This window comes from Canis aureus, chromosome 7 (genome assembly GCF_053574225.1).
Source record: "Canis aureus isolate CA01 chromosome 7, VMU_Caureus_v.1.0, whole genome shotgun sequence".
Classification (NCBI taxonomy): domain Eukaryota; kingdom Metazoa; phylum Chordata; class Mammalia; order Carnivora; family Canidae; genus Canis; species Canis aureus.
The window spans coordinates 61,017,379-61,043,406 of record NC_135617.1 but is presented as its reverse complement, the minus strand read 5'-3'; the positions used below and the strand labels follow the sequence as shown (position 1 = coordinate 61,043,406).

The window sequence follows — 26,028 nt, the reverse complement described above, 5'->3', positions numbered from 1 at the left end:
ACCGGAAGTGTTCTCTCCAATTCCCGAAGTCAGAACCGAAGAAGACCTTGGAGGTCATTTATTCCTCCTCCTCCCATTATATTTAAAAAAAAAACAAAAAAACAGGGATCCCTGGGTGGCGCAGCGGTTTGGCGCCTGCCTTTGGCCCAGGGCGTGATCCCGGAGACCCGGGATCAAATCCCACATCAGGCTCCCGGTGCATGGAGCCTGCTTCTCCCTCTGCCTGTGTCTCTGCCTCCCTCTCTCTCTCTCTGTAACTATCATAAATAAATAAAAAATTTAAAAAAAAAAAAAACAAAAAAAAAAAAAACAAAAAAAACACAAAAAAACAAAAAAACCCCCACGAGACGGGGGTGGGTGGGGTGGCTAGAAAAGAGGGGAAGAGCTCCAGTCTTCGCCGCATAACGTCCTTTCCTTTCTCTTCCATCCTTGTTTGCACCTGTGTTCCCCCACTCCCCCAGGTCTAGTATGTACCATCCTCCCTCCCCAAAAAACAGTAACAGATAAAAATAGGAGCGATTTTATTAGAATTCAGCGATATCAGTTTTGGGCAGCTGCCGAAGGCAGCTTGACATAACTCTTCATGGGAGGCAATGGTCGAATCTTGCGGCCAGCCCAGCCCCCCTTTCGGTGCCATAGCCCGCTGGAAGGCCTCTTGCCCAGCCAGCGGTTCCGCCCAGCCTTGCCGATGACCCGTTTGTTATGATCAACGTTGGATACCCGGCCCACTGTTGCCATGCACGTTTCCAGAACCTGACCGAGAAAGCGGATGGAGGAGAATGCACCACTGGGAAAGAACATGACGTTGATTTCCTGACTCTGGGGAGGCTTCTTACACTCACTGAGAGAAGGGAGAGGACAGGAAAAAACCACAGCATCATCGAACCTGAGTGCAGGTCCTATGGTAATTTGAAAACAAAAGGCACTATTCCCTCTCCCATTATAGTGCCAGCCTGACAGGGCATGCCTGGTCACATGGCAGAAAAGGACACACCTAGCTCAGGGTGGTTCCTAAAACACCTGGGAACTATCCCAGACAAGAAAGGTGCATTCCGATAATTCCTCCTTTGCTGATCCCTCCCACCTATACTCACACACACCTGCATCTGCCTCTTGGATGGCAGCTGGATGATGGCTGTCCCATTCACTTTCCGAAGCAGCACACCACATGTCCCTGGGGAAGAGGGAAGCCACTTTGCTGTCTTCCACAAACGAGGAGGCGGGGGAAAATTTACAGGGCGACATAGCCCATACCCTGACCTTGCTTTGCCCTTTAGGAACAGATACCCTGAAGTAGGATGCACACAATGTTTTAGGTCAAAACACAAGCACCTCTCCACTCTCGTTTTTCTTCTTTTTTTCTGCCAGAGGACTACATGTGGGGCCAGGACTTCAGAGAATTGTGACCTCAGGTACCCTTTGGTCTTCCAAATTTTAAGACTCCCCATCCCAAAGCAGCTCCTTTCCTCATACCTGCGGCTCGGATATACTGGGCCCCCCGGCCAGGCTCACTCTCCACGTTGTTGATGAGGGTTCCCACAGGCAAGGCCCCAAGAGGATGTGCATCCCCTTCCCGAGCAGCAACTAAAAGACAGAACTTCATCAGCACCAGACCCCTTGCATCCTCCGGGCCCATACACATCTGGCGGCACTCTTACCTGCCATTCGGCCTATGTGGTCAGAGTTCAGGATTATATCTCCAGCCTGCATGTTTTCTGTGGCAACGATCCAGCGTTTCCGGCTACCCCCAGCAACCAGAGCTATGTCTGCTGATCTGTGAGGGGTGAAGACATATGAGCAGATGATCTAGGCAGCCCTACATGTTCTGAAAAGCCACAGATGAATCATTCAGCCACACCATCATCTCACATCCCAACTTGCCTACAGGGATCATAGCGGACCATGATGACCTTCTCTTCAAAAGGTCCTGGCTTTGTTTCCAGCTCAGGCCGGAACCGCAGAAAGTCAATCATGCGATAACGCTGCTTGTGGCCCCCGCCAATACCATGCACTTGGATTCGTCCTGTGGTCAGGGTAAGTGCAGAGACATGACCCAGGTCAGATGAATCAGCTCCCAGCAGGGGAACAGGCTCATCCTGGGAAGACAGCAATACTTCCTAACATTATGACACACCAGAAAATAATAAAAAATTTGCATAGTGCAGTGGGGTAAATGGGGGTGGGGAAACACCTACATGGAGCTTGGTAAAAACATAATTATAGGATATTGAAATAATATAAGACTTCGAGACAAAATCGTTATAAATTAGTGAATCCAGTAAGTTTACAGAGTGATGTAAATAGAGCTCAACTTTTGTAAATTTCTGAAGGGCGTGAAGAAAAATGTCATGAGCTTCATGTGTATGTCTGGTTTTCTTTCTTTCTTTCTTTCTTTCTTTCTTTCTTTCTTTCTTTCTTTCTTTCTCTCTTTCTTTTTCTTTCTTTCTTTCAAGATTTTATTTATTTATTTATTCATGAGAGACACAGAGAGAGAGAGAGAGGCAGAGACACAGGCGAGGGAGAGGCAGGCTCCATGCAGGGAGCCCAACGTGGGACTCAATTCTGGGTCTCCAGGATCACGCCCTGGACTGAAGGCGGCACTAAAGCGCTGAGCCACCAGGGCTTCCCTACCTAGATGTTCTTAAGGAGCACAGACCACCTTTGTGTTGCTTTGTATTCTCCTCTCTGGTTCTTAACACACATACTATATACAGGAGTCCAATAAATGCTTTTTTAATTACATTCTTCTGCCTGTCAAGAAATAGGCCTAGAATCCTAACATGTTTTTCCCCTTTAATGCTTAAATCCTCCTGGTCTTGCTCTTACCTGTGTGGTTTCGGCCCCCAGACTTCCTCATCTTCACTGGTGTAATGGTGTACTTGGTACGACTCTTCCAGGACACAACATTGGCATTAAGGGCCACAGAGGTAAGCACTGGGCGGCAGGGGATCAACACTGAGGAAGAGGGCAGCTGGAGAAGGGTACTACTTGTTACCTAGAGATAAACAAAAATCTTTTTAACTTGAAAGGTAACTGAAGGAGAAGCATCAGAGAACCAAGGGTGGAGGAGGCATAGACCAAGTAGCCTACTTACTTCCAGGAATGTCCCAGATCAGCTGTTCAAAAACTCCACCCTTTACTGCTTGCACAAATACCAGGGTGGAATGTTTACCCAGGTATATGTATATTGATTCTCTCTCATCTGATCCTATAACCTCCGAAGTATTTCTTCAATGGCATGTTCTTCCCGTTGTGCATCACCTTCCAAACTTGGCTCAGAACCTCTCTTCTCTGGGAGACTCTTCCTTCCCTAAACAATTCCCTTTTCCAAGCCTGGTAACTTTCACACACCCATAGCCACCATCAGTGCCAGTGCCTTTTGCCCCTCTGTATTCTGTTTCTGGGAGTTTTCCAGATGTGAATGGGGTGGAGGGATCATTTGTCTTGTTCTCTGCTGTATTCCCAGCATTTTGGAAAAAGTTACCTTGGTTTTGAATTTTAAGTATGCATCTGCCAAAGTCTACCATCATCCAGAAAGGTCCAGAGGAACAAGACTTAAAACTTTTCTGTGACTTACCAATCGTCCACAAGGGACATAGAGGATACCTTTCCTTCGGCTCCTAATCTTGTTATTTTGCCCCGCATTCTCTAATCTCAGCAATAATTCATCTTTAGTGGTTAAGAGCCCAGATTGTGAAGCCAGACTGTCTAGCTCCAATATTTGGTGTATGACCTTGGACTGCCAATCAGTTTTCTCATATATAAAATGGTAATGACAACTGCCTTATACATTGGTTGAAAGGAGTTCATTTCTTTAAATTATCTATTACTTATGCTTGGCTTACGATTGGTGCTATCAGTTACTATTGAACCCTGTACAGTGGCCTGTAAAATACTTTCGCCTCCGTATCTCATCCGAGGAATCCAGCGGCCTGGTGGGACAGGAACACTTAACAAATCAGAAAGCTGAGGCTGAGAGTGATTTATTCAAGCGCTGGGGCCGGGCGGGCGTGACTTCTGACCAGACTCATTCTCCGCCTCCCATGCCGGGGTACCCTCTCCGGCGGCCCGAACAGAAACAGCATTTCCAGATAGGGTGGATTACCTGGGCTGCTGGCAGCAGGCCCGGGCCGAGGGCAGCAGCGGCTGGGGGCGTCAGGCTCAGGGAGCCCAGGGCGCGAGTCAGTGCCCTCAGGGCCATGAGGGTACCGAGGCTCCGCAGGAGTCAGCGCACCACCATTACTTTTAGTCAGGCCGCCTGGCGTCTATAGATGACGCCAACGAATCCTGGTGCGGTCGCTCCTTCATGACGTAAAGAGGTGGGCAGAGACTCCGAGCCCAAGGTGCATACACACCTCCGTGCGCGTGGCCAGAGCCAATCCCCGGGCGGTCCTTAGGTCGCGTGACTGGGGAGCACTCGGCCCCTCCCCTCGGAGCCGTCAAAACAATTGCCTCGAGCGGCAGCCATGATTAATTTAAAGGGGCAGTACCGGCAAGGGAGGCGGCCAGAGCGACAGACTGCGGGTGAGTCTTCGAGGGTACTCCTGGGGCTGAGGGCTGAGGTCCCGCTACCTCTTTTCCGCATTCCCGGACAGATGAACAAATTCCCACCAGCTGACCTCGCACAACTCCAGACTGGCTGAAAAACTCCGCCCCCTGCGAGTCTTCCCGCCCCTCGGCGTCCAGACAGACAGACAGACGGCCTGCCCCGCCCCCTGCGCTACGGACAGACACGTTGACCTCGGGATTGTCGGGCGGCTGGGGGCTCGCCGGTGCGGCGGGCCTCGGCCGGCCACCCGCACCTCCCCCCACCGCCATCGCCCCCGCCCGTTTCACTCTGTCCCCACCCTGGGCCCCAGGGCAGGTCGACAGCCGGGGACATTTCTCTACTGCATTCCCAGGCTGGGAGACCAACTCCCGGCGCCGCCTTTCCCTGTGACTCTACAGCCGCTCTGAAGACCTGCCATTCTTTCCTGCATCTTCAGGCGTCTGAGAGGCACCCTGAGGTGACTCCTCTTGGAGCCTATTACTAGGTGGTCATGACAAAGACAAAGCCTTGAAAGTGAATGGCTCAGGAGTGACCAGGTCTCCCTCCTCTCCCTTCCCAGACACGCCCCTGGCCACAGGTCTCGGATCAAGTATCACTCCATTCTTGGGAGAAAATAGCTCCCAGTGGCCTGGGGTGGAAGGTCGGCTTCAGGAAGGAAGAGGGACCGACGTTGGTCGCCTTTGAAGGCCTTGGAGGTAGAGAGAGGGAGGGTGCTGCCCTGAGTAGGGCTCTGTGCCAGGTCCTCTGGGTGGCTGTGAAGTGGAGAGAGAAGGGGTGGGAACGCTGGACTTCTGGACTTTGGGCAGGGCAGATCCTGTGAGTACCTGGCTACTGAAAGAGTTTCTTCCGGGCTCTGGCCTGAGTGCCACAGGCAAGGGCTCTGCTCTAAACCGGTAAGAGTCCTGGAAAGATGAGAAACAAGGTCTTTTGAGGAGGTGGGAAGAGAGCCTGGCACCTGGCAGGTGGGAAGTATCGGTTGAAGGCCTAGTGGGGGAAGAGGCAGTTTACTAGGTTTGGAGATGCTGGCCTTGGCTCTGAGGGTGACGGAGTCTGAAGACCTTGAGCTTCCTGGGGGACTCTCATCTGGGTCCTGCAGTGAAGGTGCCTTTCTTCTTCTCTCCCTCTTCCCTCTAACTTTGAAACCTGTACCTTTCCCATTTAACAAAACCTCTGTACCATTTTCTTTATATCTTTTGTTGGCTTTAACCCTGTTAACTTTGCAGCATTCTCCAGACACCCTCTGTGTTCCCTCTAATGCTGTCTCTCATCTGATTCCTTTTCCTATTCCTAGCCCAAGTGCTATTTCCGACAACTTTTCTATTCTCTTCCTAAGTGCTAAATTTGTTAGCTGGTTCTCAGCACTTTTGTTCCTTCTATAGTCTTTCTTCATTCGAGTCAATTCTTCTTCCTCTCTCTTTCCCACAACTTTAGCTTTGTAGGCTCCCTCCCCACTGGCCACTGTCTCTCCAATTAAACCAGAAGATCACCCATACTCTCTCTCATCCCTTCCCTTGGATCCTTACCACCCTCTAACCAAGGTGCTCAGTCTCTCTTATCTTTACCTCTACTGAGTTCTGTTGTTTCTCCTCAGCCCAGGCAAGGTCCCCCTGGCTAAGATGTCAGGCCTGGTGTTGGGTCAGCGGGATGAGCCTGCAGGGCACCGGCTCAGCCAGGAGGAGATCCTGGGAAGCACTCGGCTGGTAAGCCAGGGGCTGGAGGCTCTACACAGTGAACATCAGGCTGTCCTGCAAAGTCTGTCCCATACCATTGAGTGTCTGCAGCAAGGTGGCCATGAAGAAGGACTGGTGCATGAGAAGGCCCGGCAGCTGCGACGTTCCATGGAAAACATTGAGCTGGGGCTCAGTGAGGCCCAGGTAAGAGGAAGGAGGTGACGCCAAGGGGCTCTTGGAGAAGTATTGGAGATTTGGGGTCATTTAGGATTGCCTTGTCCTAGATGCTTGCATTCATTCATTTATTCATTCATTCAGTAACCCTACTTTGTGCCCAGCACAAGTCTTCTGGGCACTGAAGAAACATCACTGGACACAACAGTCAAAAATCGTTGCCATCTCGGAGCTTACATTCTAGTGGCAGGAGGCAAACAATACACAAATAAGTAAATGATTCTGTATGTCAGAGTGATAATTGCTAAGGAAAAGGGATAAAAATAAAACAGAGAAGGGGACTAGGGGGTACAGAGACAGGACACAACTTTAGATAGGGTGGTCAAAAAAAGTCTTACCGAGGGACACCTGAGTGGCTCAGCGGTTGGGCGTCTGCCTTTGACTCAGGGCATGATCTCAGTCCCGGGATTGAGTCCCATATCAGGCTCCTTGCGAGGAGCCTGCTTCTCCTTCTGCCTGTGTCTCTGCCTCTCTCTGTATCTGTCATGAATAAATAAAATCTTAAAAAAAAAAGTCTTACTGAAAGGTGACATTTGAGCAAAGATTTGAAGATGAGAGAGTGAGTCTTACAATAAATGGGGGGAAGAGCATCTAAAGCAGAGTGGGTAGTACATACAAAGGCCCTGACCTGGAGCCTTCCCAGTGAGTTCAATGAGGGACCAGTGTGGCTGCAGTAGAGTGGATGAGGTGAAGCAAAATAGAAAATGAAGTGCTGGCTCAGTCAGTGGAGCATGCAACTCTTGAGCTCAGGGTTGTGAGTTTGAGCCCCATGTTGGGTATAGAGATTACTTAGAAAATCTTAAAAAAGAAAAGAGGGAAGGAAGAAAGAAAGAAAATGAAGTGTAAGAGGTAGAGAGGTTAGGAGCCAAGGGGAACTTGTATAGGTCATCAGGACTCTGCATTTACTTTGAATGAAATGAAAGCCATTGGAATATATAGAGCAAAGAAGTGATGTGGTCTCACTTAACATTTTAAAAGAATCATCTGGATGCTGGCTTGAGAACAGAGAAAAAGGACAGAAAAAGAAAGGTCAGCGTGGAGCCTTTTGTCACCTAGGTAGGAACTGATGGTGACCTAGTCCAGGGTGATGGCTTTGGTGGTGTTGAGAAATTGGAGCCAGGGTATATTTTGAGGATAATCCTATCACTACCTGACCCTGCCTCCTGGCCCCTGCCCATCTTGCTGCCTCCTAGTAGGCCTCCTTCCCACTTCATCCCTGAATGCTCCAGTCCGGAGTCTGGTACTTACTTACAGGATGTGCCCACCTAGGTGATGCTGGCTCTGGCCAGCCATCTGAGCACAGTGGAGTCGGAGAAACAGAAGCTGCGGGCTCAGGTACGGAGGCTGTGTCAGGAGAACCAGTGGCTCCGGGATGAGCTGGCGGGCACCCAGCAGCGGCTACAGCGCAGCGAACAAGCCGTGGCTCAGCTGGAAGAGGAGAAGAAGCACCTAGAGTTCCTGGGGCAGCTGCGGCAGTATGACGAGGATGGGCACACCACGGTAAGCACACGTAAACCAGGCTGGCTATGGGGCAGACAGCTGGGAGTCCCCAGAGACCTGGGGGCGATTGCTCCATCAGCTACAGGGCCAGCAGTGCTGTGCAGCCTGCCCCCTACCTGGCAGTATTCAGGTCCTGACACCAACTCTAGATAGCAACAAGGCGCAAACAGTCCTCACTCACTCAGTCAACATGACGGCTGTGTATGCCGGGTACTCCCTCTGCTGAGGATGCAACAGTGAACAAGGCAGACAGAATTCCTGCTCTCATGGTTAGGGATTTGGGGTTGGGGGTGACACAGAAGCACCTGGACAATTCCAGTCTAGGATCCTAAGTGCTACAATGAGGGAAAGCATGGCACAGTCTAGCAAGACACTCCTAAAATTTGCTCTCCAAATATATGAAATTTAAGTCTCACTCAATAATCATTTACTTCTTTCTCTGCCTGAGGCAGTGCAGGAGGATGTATGTAAGGGAGATGTAAGAACTGCCTTCTCAAGCTTATAATGTAGCTGTAGGGCCAAGTCTTACATATGAGAACGCGTATGTGATGACACAAAGCAGCAAATGCTCGGTGCTGGATGAGTGGTTCAGTGAGTATGGGAGGAATTCCAAGATCAGTTCGTGGGGACTGGAATGACCTGAGAAGGATTCACAGATGGGACGAGTAGGATTTAGGTTGGAGTTTTTTCATTGCACGGGTTAGGAGTTGGGCTGGCTTTGGATGGATGATGAGGGCAAAGGAGGAGTTTTCTAGACTGGGGGTGAGGATATGTCATAGATAAGGCTCCAGGGCTGGAACCCTATCTAGTCCAGGGAGAGTGGGATGATTTGCATGGGACACATTGGCGAGGCTCAGTAGGAGGGTTAGAGGTGTTTGTACAAGCCTGACATGCCTGGTGGGGCAAAGCAAATTTGCCCATGTGGAAGTAGGTGAGACAGTGAGGGTTGGGCACTGAGTTGAGAGGGAGTGGTGGCAGATGATGGGGACGAGGCTGAGCTAGATACTTTGGGTACGTGTCAGTAAGATCATACACACTCCCTGCCCTCAGGAAAAATAGGACAGACATATAATCAGTATAAACACACAGGGATCCGCAGTGGACTATAATTACAAGAGTTGAGGGGGAGCAGGGTAGAGGCTAGAGAATGAGGGTGCTTAGGGAGCTCTCAATGTGAAAGAAGGAGATTTACAAACAAGAGGGGGGTGAGGCTGCAGACAGATGCTGGCCCTCCCAGCGGCAGGAACATGAATGAGAGTCTTCTCCACCTGTTAGTGATTTCATGGTTCAGAAGGGCCTGAAGAGGCCACTGGGGATATCTTGGCCTAGACATGCTACTTCTTCCCTTCCAGGAGGAAAAGGAGGGTGATGCCACCAAGGATTCCCTGGATGATCTTTTCCCCAATGAGGAGGAAGAAGACTCTAGCAATGGCTGTGAGTCTGTGTCTGGAGTTGGAGGGTGAAGAGGGGCAGCAGGGGGCTGGTTCCAGTTGTGGCCCGCCTTGCATATGGGATGCTCACCATCCGGAAATGGGTTCTTTACCTCCCTTGGAGATAGGGTAGGGACAGGGCTGGTGCTTTCATTTCCTCAGCCTTCCCATTATCACTAATATTTATTACACAGTTAATGTGTACTGGGCACTACAGTAGGCATTAGGGATACCGAGTCGAGAATGACACAGTTCTTGTCAGTAAGGAGCTCAGAGTGGAACAGGATAATGACCCTGGAGTGAAAGAATGTGAGCTCCTCAAGGGAGAGCTTGTCTCAAGGGAGAGCTCTTCAAGGGAGAGAACCATGTCTGTCTAATTTTCATATCCCTGACACAGACCCTAGCTCATGCTTATTGAGTAAATTCTGTTGAATGAAATGAATGGATTATTGGGTGAACAAGTGGGATTGTGAGGATCAGGTACAAGGGAGTGGGCAAAGGAATAGCAGTTGAGATGGGTCCCAGGAGAGGGCCTGGTCGGGGGTGAGCACAGACACAGGAGACACAGGGTGAGAGTGGGGAGGCCAGACAGCAAAGGGGAGAGGAAGAGTGCCTTGAGGAAGTCTCCAGTTCATTTTCTGGGATGGTTAGTATCCCGTGGCCAGGGCACCCAGCACAGCGGATACGAGATCCCAGCGAGGTTGCGGACACTGCATAACTTGGTGATCCAGTACGCCGCCCAGGGTCGCTATGAGGTGGCTGTGCCACTCTGCAAACAGGCACTGGAGGACTTGGAGCGCACTTCGGGCCGTGGCCACCCTGATGTCGCGACCATGCTCAATATCCTTGCTTTGGTATATCGGTAAGTCCTGGCCTCTTCGTCTCCCAACTCTGCCTCTGGGTTCCCACCTTGATCTGCCTTTGGCTCTCATTCCTCCTCTCCAGAGGGTACCTCTTCTTGCTGTGACCACTTCACCCAAGTGACCCCACTAGAGGCCTTCTCTTCCATCAGCATTCTTGTTCTTTCCAGACCTGAGCCCTTGACCTCAGAGCCGCTCATCTCTCAGACTCTTCACTTCTCCCTTCCTTTTGGAAGGTCTCTTTCCTTTTCTGTTTCCATTTCTTGTATCCTGTAACTTGTCTTTTCTTGGCGTGATATAGTGTTCTGTATCCAAGTATAGATGTGTTGGTGAACTCTTACTGCTCACCCCAGGCTTCCTGTCTCCTTTTGGGGCCCTAATCCCTAAACGTACCTCAGTCATACTGAAGGGAAGGAGGGGGGATCCCTGGGTGGCGCAGCGGTTTGGCGCCTGCCTTTGGCCCAGGGCGCGATCCTGGAGACCCGGGATCAAATCCCACGTCGGGCTCTCGGTGCATGGAGCCTGCTTCTCCCTCTGCCTATGTCTCTGCCTCTCTCTCTCTCTCTGTGACTATCATAAATAAATAAAAATATTAAAAAAAAAAAAAGATTTAAGGGAAGGAGGGAAAGAGATGGCTTGGGGGCAGAGTTCAGGGTCACCCCTTGTCACTTCTCTCCTCTTCCAGGGACCAGAATAAGTATAAGGAAGCTGCCCACCTGCTGAATGATGCCCTCAGCATCCGGGAGAGCACCCTGGGCCGCGACCACCCTGCTGTCAGTACTCCTTGCCTCCTCCTTTTCTGGCTTCTCTTCATTTGTGTATCCACTGCCCTCAACCCACTTGCTAGGGGTGCTCTGGGAGGAGGTGTGAGGGCTCCTTTCTTCAGGCCCTGTCTGCTAAGACCAGTGGTTCTCAATTCTTTGAGACACAATGACTTTTCCTTATAATGAATATTTTTCTGAAACATAATTCACAGACACTGTAACTGACATACACGTAGAATTCCAAAAAATGTTGAGTGATACCTCATTAATATAAAAATGAGGAAAGCAACTTAGAGAAAAATAACATGTAGAATATGTACTATGAAATGACAGGGTAACAGTTTTAAGTACAACTATGGCAGAAAACATAACATATAACTTAAATACAACATAATATACAACTTTAGATTTAGAAAAAGTGAGACCAGTAAGACTACTGTATATAAAAAGTACTAGAAAAATGACAGAGCAGGGGCTCCTGGATGGCTCAATCAGAAGAGCAGGAGACTCTTGATCTTGGGGTCTACGCCCCATGTTGGGCATAGAGATTCTAAAAAAATAAAAAGTATTTTAAAGTGTCACTTTAAAAAGTGACAGAAAAAAAAAATGACAGCAGAAGTACTGGTGGATACAAGATTAAAATCCTGTGTCACACCAAGTAACTACAGGTCGGATCTATTCGTATATGATGAGAAAAAGAAATGATAGATTGTCATAATGGAGAAAATGAGAAACAAGATATTTTTGCAAATGAGCTGACTTTAGGAAAATAATTCCTTATGTTCCCCCACGTGATAGGCAGGGATGATGTAGCTGAGCAAACAACTCCTATCTTGAGATCCCACTAAGTGTCAAGGCTTACAGTGTTCAAATGTCTGGCAGGACACTGCAGAGTTAACAGAGCTTTACCCCACGTGCAGAACATCTGCCAACCTTACCTTCCCAGAGGTAATAGTGGCCCCGGTGTTTATGGTGACCCAAAACCCCACCTCCAGAAATATCTACAAATCCCCCTAGAGGGCGGTACCACCCCCAGAGAGAACCTCAGCACCTCCAGGTCAGCATCTTCTCCCCTACCTAGGGGTAGGATGGCAGAGTTCCTTTATCCTGGGAGTGGTGCAGTGTGGGGCCCTGTTGTGCAGGGGGAGGCCTCTGAAAGCACCAATGCTTAGGGGGACAGGCCTGTCTTCCTAGGTGGCTGCCACACTCAATAATCTGGCTGTGCTCTATGGCAAAAGGGGCAAATACAAGGAGGCGGAGCCACTGTGCCAGCGTGCACTGGGGATTCGAGAAAAGGTACCTGTGCTTTCTCCATCTTCTCTGATGCGGTGGTCCTTCCTCAACCATCTCTCTTCCAGTCTGCCCTCTTCCCTCATTTTTGTTCTCAACCCCCTATGTCTGCCTTGTTCCCTTTCCTGTCATTCCCTTCCTTTGTTCCCCACATGTTTATGTGCACACGTGTTGTACACACACACACACACACAGTCCTAGCCACCTGTCACACTCCTTTACTTCCTTCCAGGTCCTGGGCACAGATCACCCAGATGTGGCAAAGCAGCTGAACAACCTGGCCCTGTTGTGCCAAAACCAGGGCAAGTATGAGGCCGTGGAACGCTATTACAGGCGGGCACTGGCCATCTATGAGGGGCAGCTGGGGCCAGACAACCCTAATGTAGCCCGGACCAAGAACAACCTGGTAAGGGAGGAAGGGGAGAAGTCAGTGGAGGGAGGGGAAGGGAAAGTACCATAATGTACAACACTCACCCCATCACCTTTGCGCAAAGGGGCTGCCTGTGGGGCTGAGGGATCTGCCTCATTCCTGTGGGAAGGCCGAGTCCCAGAGCCTCCTGGGAGTGGAATGAACACCCTTGACCATCCGGCTTGAAAAGGAAGGATGAGGAGGATCTCTGGGGAAAGTCATAGGGAGACCAAGAAGTGGAAATCCCTGAGCCCTGCTAAGACCTTGTCTCTGTCCCGTGTTTTTTCCTTTCTGCGCACAGGCTTCCTGTTACCTGAAACAGGGCAAATATGCTGAGGCTGAGACGCTCTACAAAGAGATCCTGACCCGTGCACATGTTCAGGAGTTTGGGTCTGTGGATGGTGAGCAGGGTGGGCCTGGGGAGGGACCTGCAGGGTGTGAAGAAATGCAGAGCAGGGGCGCCTGGGTGACTCAGTCTGTTGAGAGTCAGACACTTTTTTAAGATTTTTTTTTTTAAAGATTGTATTAATTTATTCATGAGAGAGACACACAGAGAGAGAGGCAGAGACACAGGCAGAGGGAGATGCAGATTCCATGCAGGGAGCCGGACGTGGGACTCGATCCCGGGTCTCCAGGATCACACCCTGGGCTGAAGGCGGTGCTAAACTGCTGAGCCACCCAGGCTGCCCTAAGATTTGTTTTTTTTTTTAAGATTTTATTTATTTATTCATAGAGACACAGCTAGAGAGAGAGAAGCAAAGACACAGGCAGAGGGAGAAGCAGGCTCCATGCAAGGAGCCCGACATGGGACTCGATCCCGGGTCTCCAGGATCACGCCCTGGGCTGCAGGCGGTGCTAAACCGCTGCGCCACCAGAACTACCCCAGATTTTTTTTTTTTAAAGATTTATTTATTTATTCAGAGAAAGAGAGAGAGGCAGAGACACAGGCAGAGGGAGAAGCAGGCTCCATGAAGGGAGCCCGACATGGGACTCGATCCTGGGTCTACAGGATCACACCCCGGGCTGCAGGCGGCGCTAAACTACTGCGCCACCAGAGCTGCCCAGATTATTTTTTTTTAATTCATGAGAGACACACAGACCGGCAGAGACATAGACAGAGGGAGAAACAGGCTCCATGCAGGGATCCCAATGCAGAACTCGATCCTCAGACTGCAGGATCATACCCTGAGCCGAGGGTAGACGCTTAACCAATGAACCACTCAGGGCGTCTTGAGCGTCAGACACTTGATCTCTGCTTAGGTCTTGATCCCAGGGTTGTGAGTTCAAGCCCTGTGTTGGGCTCCACCTGTGGAGTCTACTTAAAAAAACAAAAACAAAATGTAGACCAACGGTGGGGGGTTAGGCCCTAGTGGTTCTCAGGCATTTGGGTCCTGGCTCCCCCTTGTACTGTCTAGCTGTGTTCTCTAATCTTACCACCCCATCCCATATATCACCCCTAGATGACCATAAGCCCATCTGGATGCATGCAGAGGAGCGGGAAGAAATGAGCAAAGTGAGTATGGGGCCCAGCGTGGAGAGGACCTCTATCTGAGCCTCTGGCTTACTCCTTGCACCTGCCTTGCTTATTTCCCACATGAGCATCAGCCCCAGCTGCATGGTGCCGTGGCCTTCTCTAGCGCAGCCCACAACTTGGCCCACAGCCAGCCTGCTGGTGCCACAGCATCTCTGTGCTCTCATCTTCCTTCCTCTCCCTTCTGTCCTGCAGAGCCGGCACCGAGATGGCGGCACACCCTACACTGAATATGGAGGCTGGTATAAGGCCTGCAAAGTGAGCAGGTGAGCCACCAGTGAGAAGCAGGCTTGGCCTCCAATGCCCTCCATCCAAACCTTGATCCTGGCCTCAGGGACCTTTTCCCTCCTTCCTTTTGATCTTGTCTCTGCTCCCTCTCTCTTCTGTTTCTTTTCTGAACCCATCCTCACTTCCTCCCCACAGCCCCACAGTTAACACTACTCTAAGAAACCTAGGAGCTCTGTACAGGCGCCAGGGAAAGCTGGAGGCAGCTGAGACCCTGGAAGAATGTGCCCTACGCTCCCAGAAACAGGTCAGTGACCCGGAGGAGGAGGAGGTCCAGAAGGTAGGTCCTGGGAATAGAGGACCACTGAGGCTTCTTGGGAGTGTCAGAAGAATCAGAAAAGAGGCCAAGGAGAAAGCTGGGAAAGGGAGGTGAGACTCTCTGGTGGTCATGGTTGTTTTTAGGTGTATTCTTAACCCTCTCACCTGCCCTTTATGGTCAGGACTCCCAAGATGAAGGTTCATATCACTAAATAGGACTTTGAAAAAGAAAACCATATCCTGTCACAATCTGAAGAATTTGCTGAGGGGGTCCGTGGGTGGTGTGGGTGAGGGGGTTGAAGTTGAGGGGAGCCTGAAGTCAGAGTTTCTCAAATCTTGGGTAGTGACTCATTTGTCTTGACATCAACTCAGGGTGGGCCATGGTGAGAACATCTATCTATTCGTAAATAGGATTGCATGGCAAAGAGAAGAGGCATAGAGTATTGTTCCAGTATGTGTGTATAGGCCATCACAAGGAAAAATGTCTTCCTTGTTGTGGCTGGCGATAAAAAAAAGTGTGAAAGCCTGCACCTGAGGATTTAAGGTGTGCAGAGTCCCAGTTCCTTCCTTTTCCTTCCAGGGCACTGACCCTATCAGTCAAACCAAGGTGGCCGAGCTGCTTGGGGAAGGTGACGTTGGAAGGTCCTCTCAGGAGGCACCTGGGGGCAGCGTGAAATTCGAGGGAGGTGAAGACGCTTCTGTGGCTGTGGAATGGTCAGGCGTGAGTCTCAATATTGCCCCCTGATCCCTCCTGGTCCCTGCAGCTGGTAGTGGTGAGAGACTCCCGGTCTCCCCATGTAGGATGTGAGGGCAAGTGGTCCATATTCCAGTTCAGTTAGCCCATCCCTCTAAGGGGTATCTGCAAGCCATCTATTGACAGGGCTCTTGTTTTCAATCACTCGGCTTTCAGGGGGAGGTGGGATGTGTGCAGAATAAAGGGCAGCAATAGACTCAGAAGCCAGTCTGCATAAGACCCCTTTAGCTTCTCTTCCCCATCCCTCTCTGCCAGGATGGCAGTGGGACCCTACAGAGGAGCGGTTCTCTGGGCAAGATCCGGGATGTGCTTCGTAGAAGCAGCGAACTCCTGGTTAGGAAGCTCCAGGGGACGGAGCCTCGCCCCTCCAGGTACACAGTGAGACTGAGATATTGCAAAGCAGACCGTAAGTCCTTGCCTGCAACTGCTCTTGGCCCATCTCTGGAGAATGCCCTGGAGAGAAACACAGACGTGGTCAATGGGATGGCCATGGAGAAAGAGTTTGGGGAAAAATGGGTGCCCCAGGGGACGGGAAAAGTGCCTGAGGAGATGCCAGTTACTGCTGAAGATAAGAGTGTGTGTAGGGTGTCAGATGTTGGGGAGGCAGTGATTTGATGTGTGCAGCAGTGCCCAAGAGGCCCACAGTGTTAGGCCTCTTACAGGGAAGAGAAGAGTCCTCAGTTCTTTCTTTTTGCATTGCAGCAGCAACATGAAGCGGGCAGCCTCCTTAAACTATCTGAATCAACCCAATGCAGCACCCCTCCAGGTGAGAGTAGTGCCCGTGAGCCTATTGGTGGGTGAGCAAGAAAGGGTAGCCATGGAGCAAGTGCCGCAGGAGTTAGGGAAGAGGAGAAAGTCCTCTGGCATGAAGACTCCAGCCAGGGGACTGCAGTTGAGTGGATGAGAATCAGGCAGACACCTTGTTGGGGGTGGTTACCACTGTGGGACAGTTTGGGGCCAGAGATGGAAGTGAATAAATTAATCAGGAAGAGAACAGGAATTAGTGTTCTCTAAACTGGTACTTTGGAATTATGAATAATTCAGGAATGATTTGGGGATACTAATTGCTCTTCCTCCTGCAGCCACCATAGTCTTCACCTTGGGGATTCAGTAGCAGATGAGAAGGAAAAAAGAAGAAAAAGTATAAATCATCTACGTTTAAGAAAACAATAATGACAAGTTAATGGCAACTGACCATTTGTATTAACACATTCAAAGTATAGGCCAATATTCATGTGGCTCTTCCAGGAATTCTCTCCATCAGATCCTGGCCTTTTTTCAAAATCCTAGCAAAGGCTGAAACTACACAGAGCCCCAGAGTTTGGGATTGAAGTTATAGGCTCCATCCTAGGTCTAGAGATAGTTTGCAGCCATGTAATGGATAGACTCTGGAGGACAGTCTTTGGGAGGCCAAGGTCCCTGGGCTGATGGCATGGTGTTGTCTATTTCAGGTGTCTCGGGGCCTCAGTGCCAGCACTACGAACCTCTCTTCAAGCAGCTGACATTCAACCCCCTCTCCCCCCAGGTCTGCTGGGTTCCCCCCCACAGCCCTCTCAGCATTCCCTATTGCTCCTGGCTCTTCCAACCCCAAGGTGGGACAGGGAAGGGAGAGCAGTTAACCAGAAGATTGCTGCTGCCCTTAGGGTCTGGGCTCCCTCCTCAGGAATCCCCCTCAGGAAGGACCCTCAGGACATCCTCTCACTGTAGTCCTCTAGAGTAGTTAGCTCTGAGGCCCCCAAGATGCTTAAAGAGCAGGCATGCATCTCAGAGATGGAACTTGCTGCTGGCTTTTCTGTCAGAGGGTTTGGGGCTGGCCAGCCAAGCTGCCTTGCTCTGGCCTTTCTTGTTCCCTCTGCTGCCTCACTTCAGGTCCATGTATTTCACTTTTCTTAAATAAAAGAATCAGGTAACCATTTTGCCACTTGAGTCCTGACCGAAGAGGGTAGGGAGCAAGGGTTGTGTGGGGACCCTTCACAGAAGGGCAAGGGGCAGTGATGGATGGGGCAACATGAGAAGTGAGAAGTGTTGATTCTTGGATCTCTCCTCTCTTCCTTCCCTTGTTTGTATCCTCTGCAGCAGAGCCTGCAGGAAGGCATCTGGGGGATGGGGGAGGAGGCCCACAACCCAAGGAGAAGGTGCTATGGACTGGGTTGTCAGGGACATGTGGTGGCCATGTGGCAGGACCCTGGAGTCCTGGCGCCACTGCTCCCGGCCTGTGAGGCCCTCTGTGGCTGCCCCTCCTCCTCCCAGCTGCTTGGGGGAAGGGAGGTCTAAGCAAGCCTGGGGGGCCCTCCTGAGCCAGAGGGGGATGAGGCACTCACTATCCATCCCCTCTCAGCATATCCTGGCGGCCTGAGCAGCAGCTGGGGCCCATCTTCTAAAGCTTGACTCCTCCTGACCCGCCTCCTACACCCCTTGCTGCTTTCACAACAAAGAAAGAATGTGGGGGTGGTGGCGCTGGGGGTGGGGGGTGCCTGGAACTAGGGCTGCGCTGGGCCTCCCCACAGCTGGAGACTTGGCCATGCCCTGCAGCCCAGACTGCCTGGAGATGGACTTGGGATAAATTTGTCAGTTTGATAGCCTTCAGCGAGGCATTCAGAGCCCAGTCTGTTTCTACCTTTGGGTTCTGATTGGTCCAGAGCCAAGCTAGACCCCAGCCATGCACTGGTCCCCCACTCCTCCACGCTGTATCTCTCCTGGGTTTCCACAGTATGTCCAGGTTACCTTGCTTGAGGACATCAAGGACACCTTTCTGTTCTAGGTCTCCCTCAGGATTTTAGGTTGTTGAGAAGTGAGCTAGAGTCCACCTTTTCTCCTTCCTACCCAGAGAATTTGGAGGAACTGTTGGTCAGAGTCCCCAGGAAGGCCCAGAACTGACCATCCCCAGGGGCCACGAAAGTCACTTTGGTTTCCCGAGTCCCTGCAGAGTGGGCGGTGGGCACAGCCTCCCCTGCCCTACCTCGCTTAGGTCCCCCGCACCGCACTCTCCAGGGCCTCCCTCCCCCTGTCCCCTCTCCATCTCCAGATCCCTCCCGCTACTGCGAGCCCCGCCCCGCCACGACGGGGAGGGGGCGTCGAAGGGGCGGGGCGCCGCGCGGCGACCGGCGGGGAGGGGGCGTCGCGGGGCGGGGCGGGGCGTCGCGGGGCGGGGCGGGGCCTGGCGGCGGCGGCGGCGGCGGCACCGGCGGCACTAGCGGCAGCGGCAGCGGCGCGCGAGGGATCGGAGGTACGGGCGGCGCGCGGCTCCGGCTCCGGCTGCAGCTGCTGCAGCAGCGCCCGCGCTCCGGCGCGCTCGGCCTCCCCGGGCCGCCGTGGAGCGCAGTTCGCGCGCCCGCCGTGCGCCCGCCGGTGCTCTCCCCGAGCCTTCCGCGATGGCAGCGGCGCCAGGAACCCCGAGCAGCCTCCGCCGGCTGCCCGTGCTCAGCGTCCTGCTGCTGCCGCTGCTGGGCGGTGAGTCGCGGCGAGCTGAGGAAGCGGGGCTGGGGGAGCGCGGGAGCCCCGCGGGCTAAGGGGGGCAGCGGGGAGGTGGCTTCGGGCGGCTGGGCCGGGCAGGACCAGGAGCGGGGCAGAGGCTGGCGGCGGGCCGAGGTCCCGGCGGCTGGGGTGGCGGAGCCCCCGCGGGTCCGCCCGGGCCCCGCTCCCTTCGCGCCTGCGAGGACGCTTTTCCAGCCGCCCCAGAGTTTTCCCGGCCTGAGCGGAGAGTTCGCTCGGGAACTGCCGGGAGTTGCTGGCCCCGGGGCCCCGGTAGGGAGTTTCTTTTCGGGAGGGAAACGACTACCTGCCTACTTAGGGGGGCGCGGCGAGGTGGTTGGCGGCGGGGGAGACGGAGTCCCCCCAGTAGCACCGCCTAGGTGGGGGGGCCGGCCTGGTGCCGGATGCGGGACCGACCTGCGCCGCGCAGAGCGCCGAGCTTTGTTACCTACGCCGGCCAGCCGCTCCCGGTTTCCCCCCTTCCAAGTTCCCGGGCCGGCTGGGACCCCTGACGGCCCTGCTGGGGCGAGCGGAAGGAGGAATTAGGGGCTGCCCCGCTCCTCTAGCTCCTGGGCCCGAGCCCTGAGCCCACTCCCAGCCGGGTCGAATCTGGGGAGCGGAGAGTCCGAGGCTGTCGTGGTGACTAATGTGTGAAGGCCGCTGCCAAAATCGGGCATGGCCGGCCTGCAAAGGTGCGGACGGGGTTTGTTCTCCTTCCTGGATTTCCATCCTGTGTCTCCGCACGGAGGAAAGCAAAGCTCTCATTCTGCGGGCAGAAAGGCAAAAAGAGTTCATTCTACCCTTTCTTGGGAGGGTCTCAGCGTTTTGATGAGGGTGTGGCCTGTATCTTCAGGGCAGACTGGACCCGAACACCCCCACCCCCCCACCCCCCCGCGCACCTTTATTTCCTGGCTAGGTCACACCTGAGAGTCACCACTGAGGTATTGAAGTGCTTTACAGGAAGGCACCGAGCTACCTGCACACCACAAGCAGCCTGGACTGGAAAGATGCCCCCTGCTGAAAAACCCCACAACACACACTCAATCTTTGGTGATGAGGCTGGCAGCAGTCCTTTCTGGAGGAACTCTGCCCAGGACAACTGGTCCTAGCTTATCACTTTCCTCTTTCTTGGAAGAGTGGCCATAGGGCTGGTGGGGGTAGAGAATTGTCTTTTCTGACATCTCCCTGGCTCGCCAGCTGTTGAGGGGGTTTTGGTGGTGATTGTATCAGCATCTCCCCCAGCCCTAGCTTAAAAGGAAAGGTAACCCACTCAAGACGAGAGGTAAGAACAAGCTCCTGGGATTCGTAGGAGGTGTTTCTGGAGCTGCCCTGTGTTCCTTTTGATGTGTAGGGTGGTTATTGCTCATGGCAGAACCCACATCTGCTCCCAGAGGAAGTATGGAAGTTTTTTTTGCAGCCAGGATCAGGGGCCCAGCTGTATGGATGAGCAGCCCCAGCTTACAGGCTTCCTTGGTTGGTGGCTGTTTGGATTTGGGTGTGTGGGTCGCCTGATACGACTGTCTTCACTGCTGATGTTTAGAATTCTGGAGTCAAGGGGAGGTTCTGGTGGAGACTGGGTCCTTGTTCATTCAACAAATGCTAAATTCCTTCCATGGGAAGACGACTCTGATGTTAATTGATGTTAATCCCAACACGGGTGTTTAGTGGGGGGAAGTCTTGTAGGGGGAAGTTAGGGCAGGCTGAGGGCTTGGGGCTGGAGGTCTGCAATCTCCTATGGGGGTGGGGGGATGTCTTGTGCTCAACAAAGGAACATTTTAATGAGAGCCTTAAATCAGTTCCACCAAATGTGCCTTGGTGTGGAACCTGTCCATGTGCTGTAAACAATTTCAACGGAGGCCTAGGGGCCTGCCATCTTCTTCGTGACATCCGGGGACTCAGCCCACCCCCAGGCGTCATGACTTCAGGGGGGGCAACGATTTTTTCATAGATTATACAGTAGATTTTTCCATTTCATTGTTTAACTGTGTAATTAACTGGAGTTTTAGTGAGACCCTGCTGTTAATAAGGCCGGAGTGAGGGACCTAGGCTGGCTAGGTTTGTGGATTAGACCATTTTGAAGTTTGAGTAATTATGCTGTAAATGGCTGAGTAGCTTTCCAAACTTTGAGATCCCCGTCGTGATAAATACGGTGGAGGGGGAGGAGAGGGCTTGACGTTGGAAATCTGGGATTCTTAACCCCAGCTGTTTGCACGGTCACTTGTGGTCACAACCCATTCCTGTTCCCATCCCCCCTTCTCTGGGTTCTTCCTTTCTGGCTCTTGTGTCTTTGGGGGAGATTGAGTTGTCACATTCGGAGCTGGGTTGTCCTGCAGATTCCTTGAAGCTCTGCAGCCTGTCATTCAGGCCTAGGACTTGCTTTTATCAGTGACGGGTTTCCTCAGTCATTGGGATGTACTGTGGGAGGGCAAGGGTAATCTTTGTACATCGCTTCCTGAAGGATCCAGTCACACTCCTGGCATTCAGAGCAGGGCTGGGTGGTGGAGGGAGCTCAGGCCATGGAGACCTGAAGTATTTGGCCCAACAGCACCTCAGACTTGGACGGGCCTTGTGGCCCTGGGCAAATTTCTTGACCTCCCAGTTTGGCTCCTCTGTAAAGTAACTTACTTCCTGAAGTTGTGCAGAGGATTAAAGTAATGAAGTCTATAAAGGGCCCCTTTCTTGTTCTTCCCTCTCCTGGGGTATGCTTCCCACATACCTTTCCAGCCTCGCAGCAGTCACCCCCAACAGGAAACATTTTCCACCTACTAGAGCTTCCATTGCAACCCAACTAGTCAGTTTACCATCCCCTGAAACAGGTGTGGTTTCTTAGCCCTTCCTTTCCTCTCTCTCTTTCTCTCTCTTTTTAAAAGATTTTATTTATTCATGAGAGACACAGAAAGAGAGGCAGAGACATAGGCAGAGGGAGAAGCAGGCTCCACGCAGGGAGCCCGATGTGGGACTCAATTCCGGGATTCCAGGATCACGCCCTGGGCCGAAGGTGGTGCTAAACCGCTGAGCCACCCAGGCTGCCCCCTTCCTTTCCTCTCTTGCCCAGCTCCACTTCCTCCCCAAAGCTGTCCTGGTCTCCTGCCAGAAAGATTCCTGTAGAACTTTTGGACTCTGTCATTCTTAGGACCTCTCCATATTTGAGTTTTGACTAAAGCGCTCTAAGAATTCATTACGGTATCATTTATAATGGGTCCTTCTCTAGGTTTATTAAAAAGGTGAATGAACCTTTTGGGTACAGGGCAGGGTACTCAAGGGCACAGGTAAGCATCCCCTTTGCCTCCTTGCTGTTGGGGATCTTTTGTGCCCCTTCCAGCTTCTCTGGGTTTGGGCCACCTGTTGGTTCCTCCTTGCGTCTGCTCTACAATGACTGAATCAAGGGACCAAACCTTCCTTCCCTGTTTCTGGGCCGCCTGTTCTTTGTGGTGGTTTTCTTGAATTGAATGTGGCAACGGGGCTTCTGGCTTTCTCCAAGGGTTCTGGGCACAGGCAACCACCTGTTCATAGAAGCTGACCTGCCTCGCAGGGACCACACTTCAAAAACTGAACTGTGTCGGGCCACTCAAAATAAGTTCCGCAGAGAGGTGGCTTCACCATTCCTTGGGAGCCCAAATCAAAATCCCAGTTGCATTTAGTAAACACCCCAGGTGACTGCACTGCATAGTTCCAGAAGTCCTGGTCTCCTATAGAAACCTGAGGTGCCAAGCTTTCAAATTAGGGGCCCTAGGTCTTTTTTTTTTTTTTTTAATTTTTTATTTATTTATGATAGTCACAGAGAGAGAGAGAGGCAGAGACATAGGCAGAGGGAGAAGCAGGCTCCATGCACCGGGAGCCCGATGTGGGATTCGATCCCGGGTCTCCAGGATCGCGCCCTGGGCCAAAGGCAGGCGCCAAACCTCTGCGCCACCCAGGGATCCCGGGGCCCTAGGTCTTAAATGGTATTTGAAGATTTACCTTAAATAACTTTTCATTCACATGAACACTCTTTGTTGCGATGTGTGCACATAAACATTGACTCACCAAAAAAAAACAAAAACAGAAACACCTCACTTTGGGTTGAATTTGATTTAAATTTTGTCAGGAAACTTGTCCATTAAACCTATAACTCCAGAAGGCGTGCAGCAGTAAGTGTGATGTCCAGCTCCTCTAGAAGCCTCAGATTTTCCTCAAGGAGCATACGCTCATTTTATAATGAAATTGGATTTGTTAGGGAGAAATTTGGTGAAGGGTGACTTTTCAGGAATCTGTTTGATTCGTAAAGGGCGGCAACATCTCTGCTGGGCTTCAGTGGTTGTAGTGTTAAAATCTTCAGAGGACTTCATATCTTGGAGCGAGGGGGTTTGTGTGTTTAAGCCAGTTGAGCTTCTGTGAGATTCATCTGGGATGGATGTTGGCTGGTTCAGACTCTGATATTGAGCCAAAAGCAGTTTGGGGCCAGGGATTCAGTCTTTGGTGTTTTCCTGATGGAAGAAAGGGTCATTACACAGGGTCAGGTACCCTTGGTCTGTATCCCTCGGTCTCTCTCTGCTGTCCCTAACCTCAGTAGCATGTTTCTCTGCTGCTGTGCCCTTGGCTGTACCCTTGGCAGAGCCACATGGTGGGGTTACCTGCTCGGGGCCACGCTTGCTGGTGTTGGCTCTAACTTTGTCTTCTTTGAGCTGCCTGCCTGCCTGCCTGCCTGCCTCTTTCTTGGATTCATCCTCTGCCCCCAACCCCCAGCCCCCATCGCCTGGTCCTTTTGTCCCTGAAGCCGTGAAAGTTCTGCCATGGTGGCTTGGTGAGAGTCCTGTCTTGGGGTTCTCTGAGTTCACCGCTGAGTGCACATTTGGCCCTGCCGAGCCCCCTGGCACTTTGGTGGAGCTGGCACAGGAGTTGCTGCAGCTAATCAGTGGTTTGAGGAAGCCCTCTGTAGTATGTCACTTTTTCCATCCTCTTCTCTGCGTTTAGGCCATTTCCCTCCCAGTAATGCACAAGAAGCAGTGGGGCAGGGAGGAAGCTTTGTTGGAAGGGCTGACACACACAGGCGCCTTTTTCCTCTTGCGGATGGGGTTTGGGTCTCCAGAGTCCAGGGAATGAGTACACAAGTGGGTGGAACACAGTCTACCGGGTGACCTGCAGATCCCAGGCTCCTGCCAGAAACTTAGATTCTGATGAGCTAGGGTATGTATGCATTTGCTGTTTTAGGTGGGTATTTAATTTCTGAAAACTAGGTCCCAAATTATGGTGTAGGGATTCTGAGTCACATGATAGGAAGATGTAGATTTGTGGTCTAGAGACCATCAGGTAATAGAGTGGAAGCAGGGGATCCCTGGGTGGCTCAGCGGTTTGGCTCTGGCCTTTGGCCCAGGGTGTGATCCTGGAGTCCTGGGATCTAGTCCTGCATCGGGCTCCCTGCATGGAGCGTGCTTCTCCCTCTGCCTGTGTCTCTGTCTCTGTCTCTCTCTGTCTCTCATGAATAAATAAATAAAATCTTAAAAAAAAAAAAAAAGAGTGGAAGGCAGGTAACCAGAGAACCTATTTAAAATTTGAGTTGTCCGAGCCTGACTGCAGACTTGCCCATCAGAAGCATTGGGGAAGAAGCCAGAAAAGATATTTTGCTTTCTCATTTGTTAAATTCTGTTATAGGTTTCGAATAGTCAATCCAGTCACAGTTCAGTCCTAAACTCCATTTTAAAATTGTTTTCCAGGAAAAATAAAATAAAACAAAATTGCTTCCCAGAAGATTCTTACCTACATTCAGGTCTGAGAACTATTGAATTGCTATAAGGGGTTTGTCATGTTAAACTGGAGCTGTGGGGGCACCTGAGTGGCTCAGTGATTGAGAGTCTGTCTGCCTTTGGCTCAGGTCATGATCCTGGGATCCTGGGATCGAGTCCCGCATCAGGCTTTCCTCAGGGAGCCTGCTTCTCTCTCTGTCTATGCCTTTGTCTCTCCCTCTCTGTGTCTCTCATGAATAAATAAATAAAATCTTAAAAAAAAAAAAAAGGTGGAGTTGCGGTGATGAGAAAGGTTGAGGTTGATACTGAGGGACTTAGGATGGGGTTAGTTCATAGTGTCTTTGAGGGTCTTCCATGGGTGAAGTGTCTCAGTTGGGGCAGGAGGCAGGAAGGAGACACACTGGAGAGATGTGAATCACATGAAGTGTGGTAAAAGACATGACTTGGTAAAATGTTAAATAGAAGACATTCTAGAATGTATAGGACAGTAAGTCCATGACACAGGAGCAAATGAAGAGTGGAAGGGCTTCAGAGAAGAGAGAGAATTAAATTGCTAATAGACGTAGGCTACAGTGACCGATCAGAAGGGTAGAAAGGCATTGGACCAGGAGTCTGAATACTTGGCTGCTTCTTTTTTTAAAGATTCATTAATTGATTGATTGGTTGATTTGAGAGAGCACACAGAGTGGCTTGAAGGGCAAAGGGAAAGGGAGAATCGAAGCAGGCTCCCTGCTGAGCAGAGAGTGATGTGGGGCTTGATCCCAGGACCCCAGGATCATGACCTGAGCGGAAGGCAGACTCAACTGACTGAGCCGATCAGGGCGCCCAACTTGGCTGGTTCTTGTCTAACTCACACATATCAGTGCATAATAAAGAAGGAGAAGTGACATCTGTGGTCCTATGACACCTGCTTTTCTGTATTCTGGTGCAATGGCTACCTCCCCCTGACCCTGAACTGGTTAATTAACCTTTCCAGCCTCAGTTTCCTCACCTGCAAAGTACAAGTGCTGCTGATTCCTCCCTTGCCCCCTCCAGGAAATTACAAGGTAGTGCTTCCACTGGAGGTGGTTGACCAGGAGGGCAATCCCTCTGGCCAGCGTTCCTGTCTCTTTCCAGAGACTGCCCTGACCCTTTATCTCCTTTTAGGATGGCAGCCTTTCTTTCCAGTCCTCAGTTTCTAGAATGCTTTGCAAGGGCTCAACAGAGTTGCTCCAGACTGGCAGCTTTAGAAATGGTTTCCTCAGGCAGCCTGGGTGGCTCAGCGGTTTAGCGCCGCCTTTGGCCCAGGGTGTGATCTTGG

The 26,028-nt window shown here is 51.6% G+C and overlaps 3 protein-coding genes and 1 long non-coding RNA gene across 11 annotated transcripts in view; 3 read left to right on the top strand and 1 right to left on the bottom strand.

The window, feature by feature from the left end:
- The first annotated feature begins 318 nt into the window (after window positions 1-318).
- On the top strand, window positions 319-2,513 carry LOC144317503 (uncharacterized). Its single transcript, XR_013383515.1, has 2 exons — window positions 319-904; window positions 1,369-2,513. It is a non-coding gene; the product is annotated as an uncharacterized LOC144317503 (long non-coding RNA).
- On the bottom strand, window positions 505-4,328 carry MRPL2 (mitochondrial ribosomal protein L2). 2 transcript variants are annotated; one of them, XM_077903968.1, is made up of 7 exons: window positions 4,106-4,328; window positions 2,827-2,995; window positions 1,882-2,023; window positions 1,659-1,774; window positions 1,474-1,584; window positions 1,101-1,288; window positions 505-753 (listed from the first exon to the last, which is right to left on the bottom strand). In XM_077903968.1, the coding sequence occupies exons 1-7, from the start codon at window positions 4,199-4,201 to the stop codon at window positions 541-543; spliced, it is 1,035 nt and encodes a 344-aa protein (XP_077760094.1). In that variant the 5' UTR covers window positions 4,202-4,328; the 3' UTR covers window positions 505-540. The 2 variants fall into 2 exon arrangements, with proteins under 2 accessions (XP_077760094.1, XP_077760095.1); XM_077903969.1 differs by having other exon boundaries at window positions 1,101-1,174; window positions 4,106-4,308.
- A 49-nt stretch (window positions 4,329-4,377) lies between these two features.
- On the top strand, window positions 4,378-17,447 carry KLC4 (kinesin light chain 4). 7 transcript variants are annotated; one of them, XM_077903954.1, is made up of 18 exons: window positions 4,378-4,524; window positions 4,615-5,006; window positions 5,109-5,244; window positions 6,141-6,423; window positions 7,723-7,953; window positions 9,306-9,387; window positions 10,035-10,245; window positions 10,929-11,016; window positions 12,202-12,303; window positions 12,530-12,703; window positions 13,008-13,107; window positions 14,167-14,219; window positions 14,433-14,503; window positions 14,661-14,769; window positions 15,361-15,501; window positions 15,790-15,905; window positions 16,237-16,300; window positions 16,986-17,447. In XM_077903954.1, the coding sequence occupies exons 4-18, from the start codon at window positions 6,166-6,168 to the stop codon at window positions 17,034-17,036; spliced, it is 1,851 nt and encodes a 616-aa protein (XP_077760080.1). In that variant the 5' UTR covers window positions 4,378-4,524; window positions 4,615-5,006; window positions 5,109-5,244; window positions 6,141-6,165; the 3' UTR covers window positions 17,037-17,447. The 7 variants fall into 7 exon arrangements, with proteins under 7 accessions (XP_077760080.1, XP_077760078.1, XP_077760084.1 ...); XM_077903958.1 differs by lacking the exon at window positions 4,615-5,006 and having other exon boundaries at window positions 4,420-4,524; XM_077903953.1 differs by lacking the exon at window positions 4,378-4,524 and having other exon boundaries at window positions 4,534-5,006.
- A 1,380-nt stretch (window positions 17,448-18,827) lies between these two features.
- The window catches only part of PTK7 (protein tyrosine kinase 7 (inactive)), a 63,979-nt gene continuing 56,778 nt past the window's right edge, over window positions 18,828-26,028 (top strand). Inside the window, exon 1 of the mRNA XM_077903945.1 lies at window positions 18,828-18,984. Coding sequence (XP_077760071.1) covers window positions 18,906-18,984 — 79 coding nt within the window. The 5' untranslated portion in view covers window positions 18,828-18,905. The remainder of the gene's footprint in view (window positions 18,985-26,028) is intronic.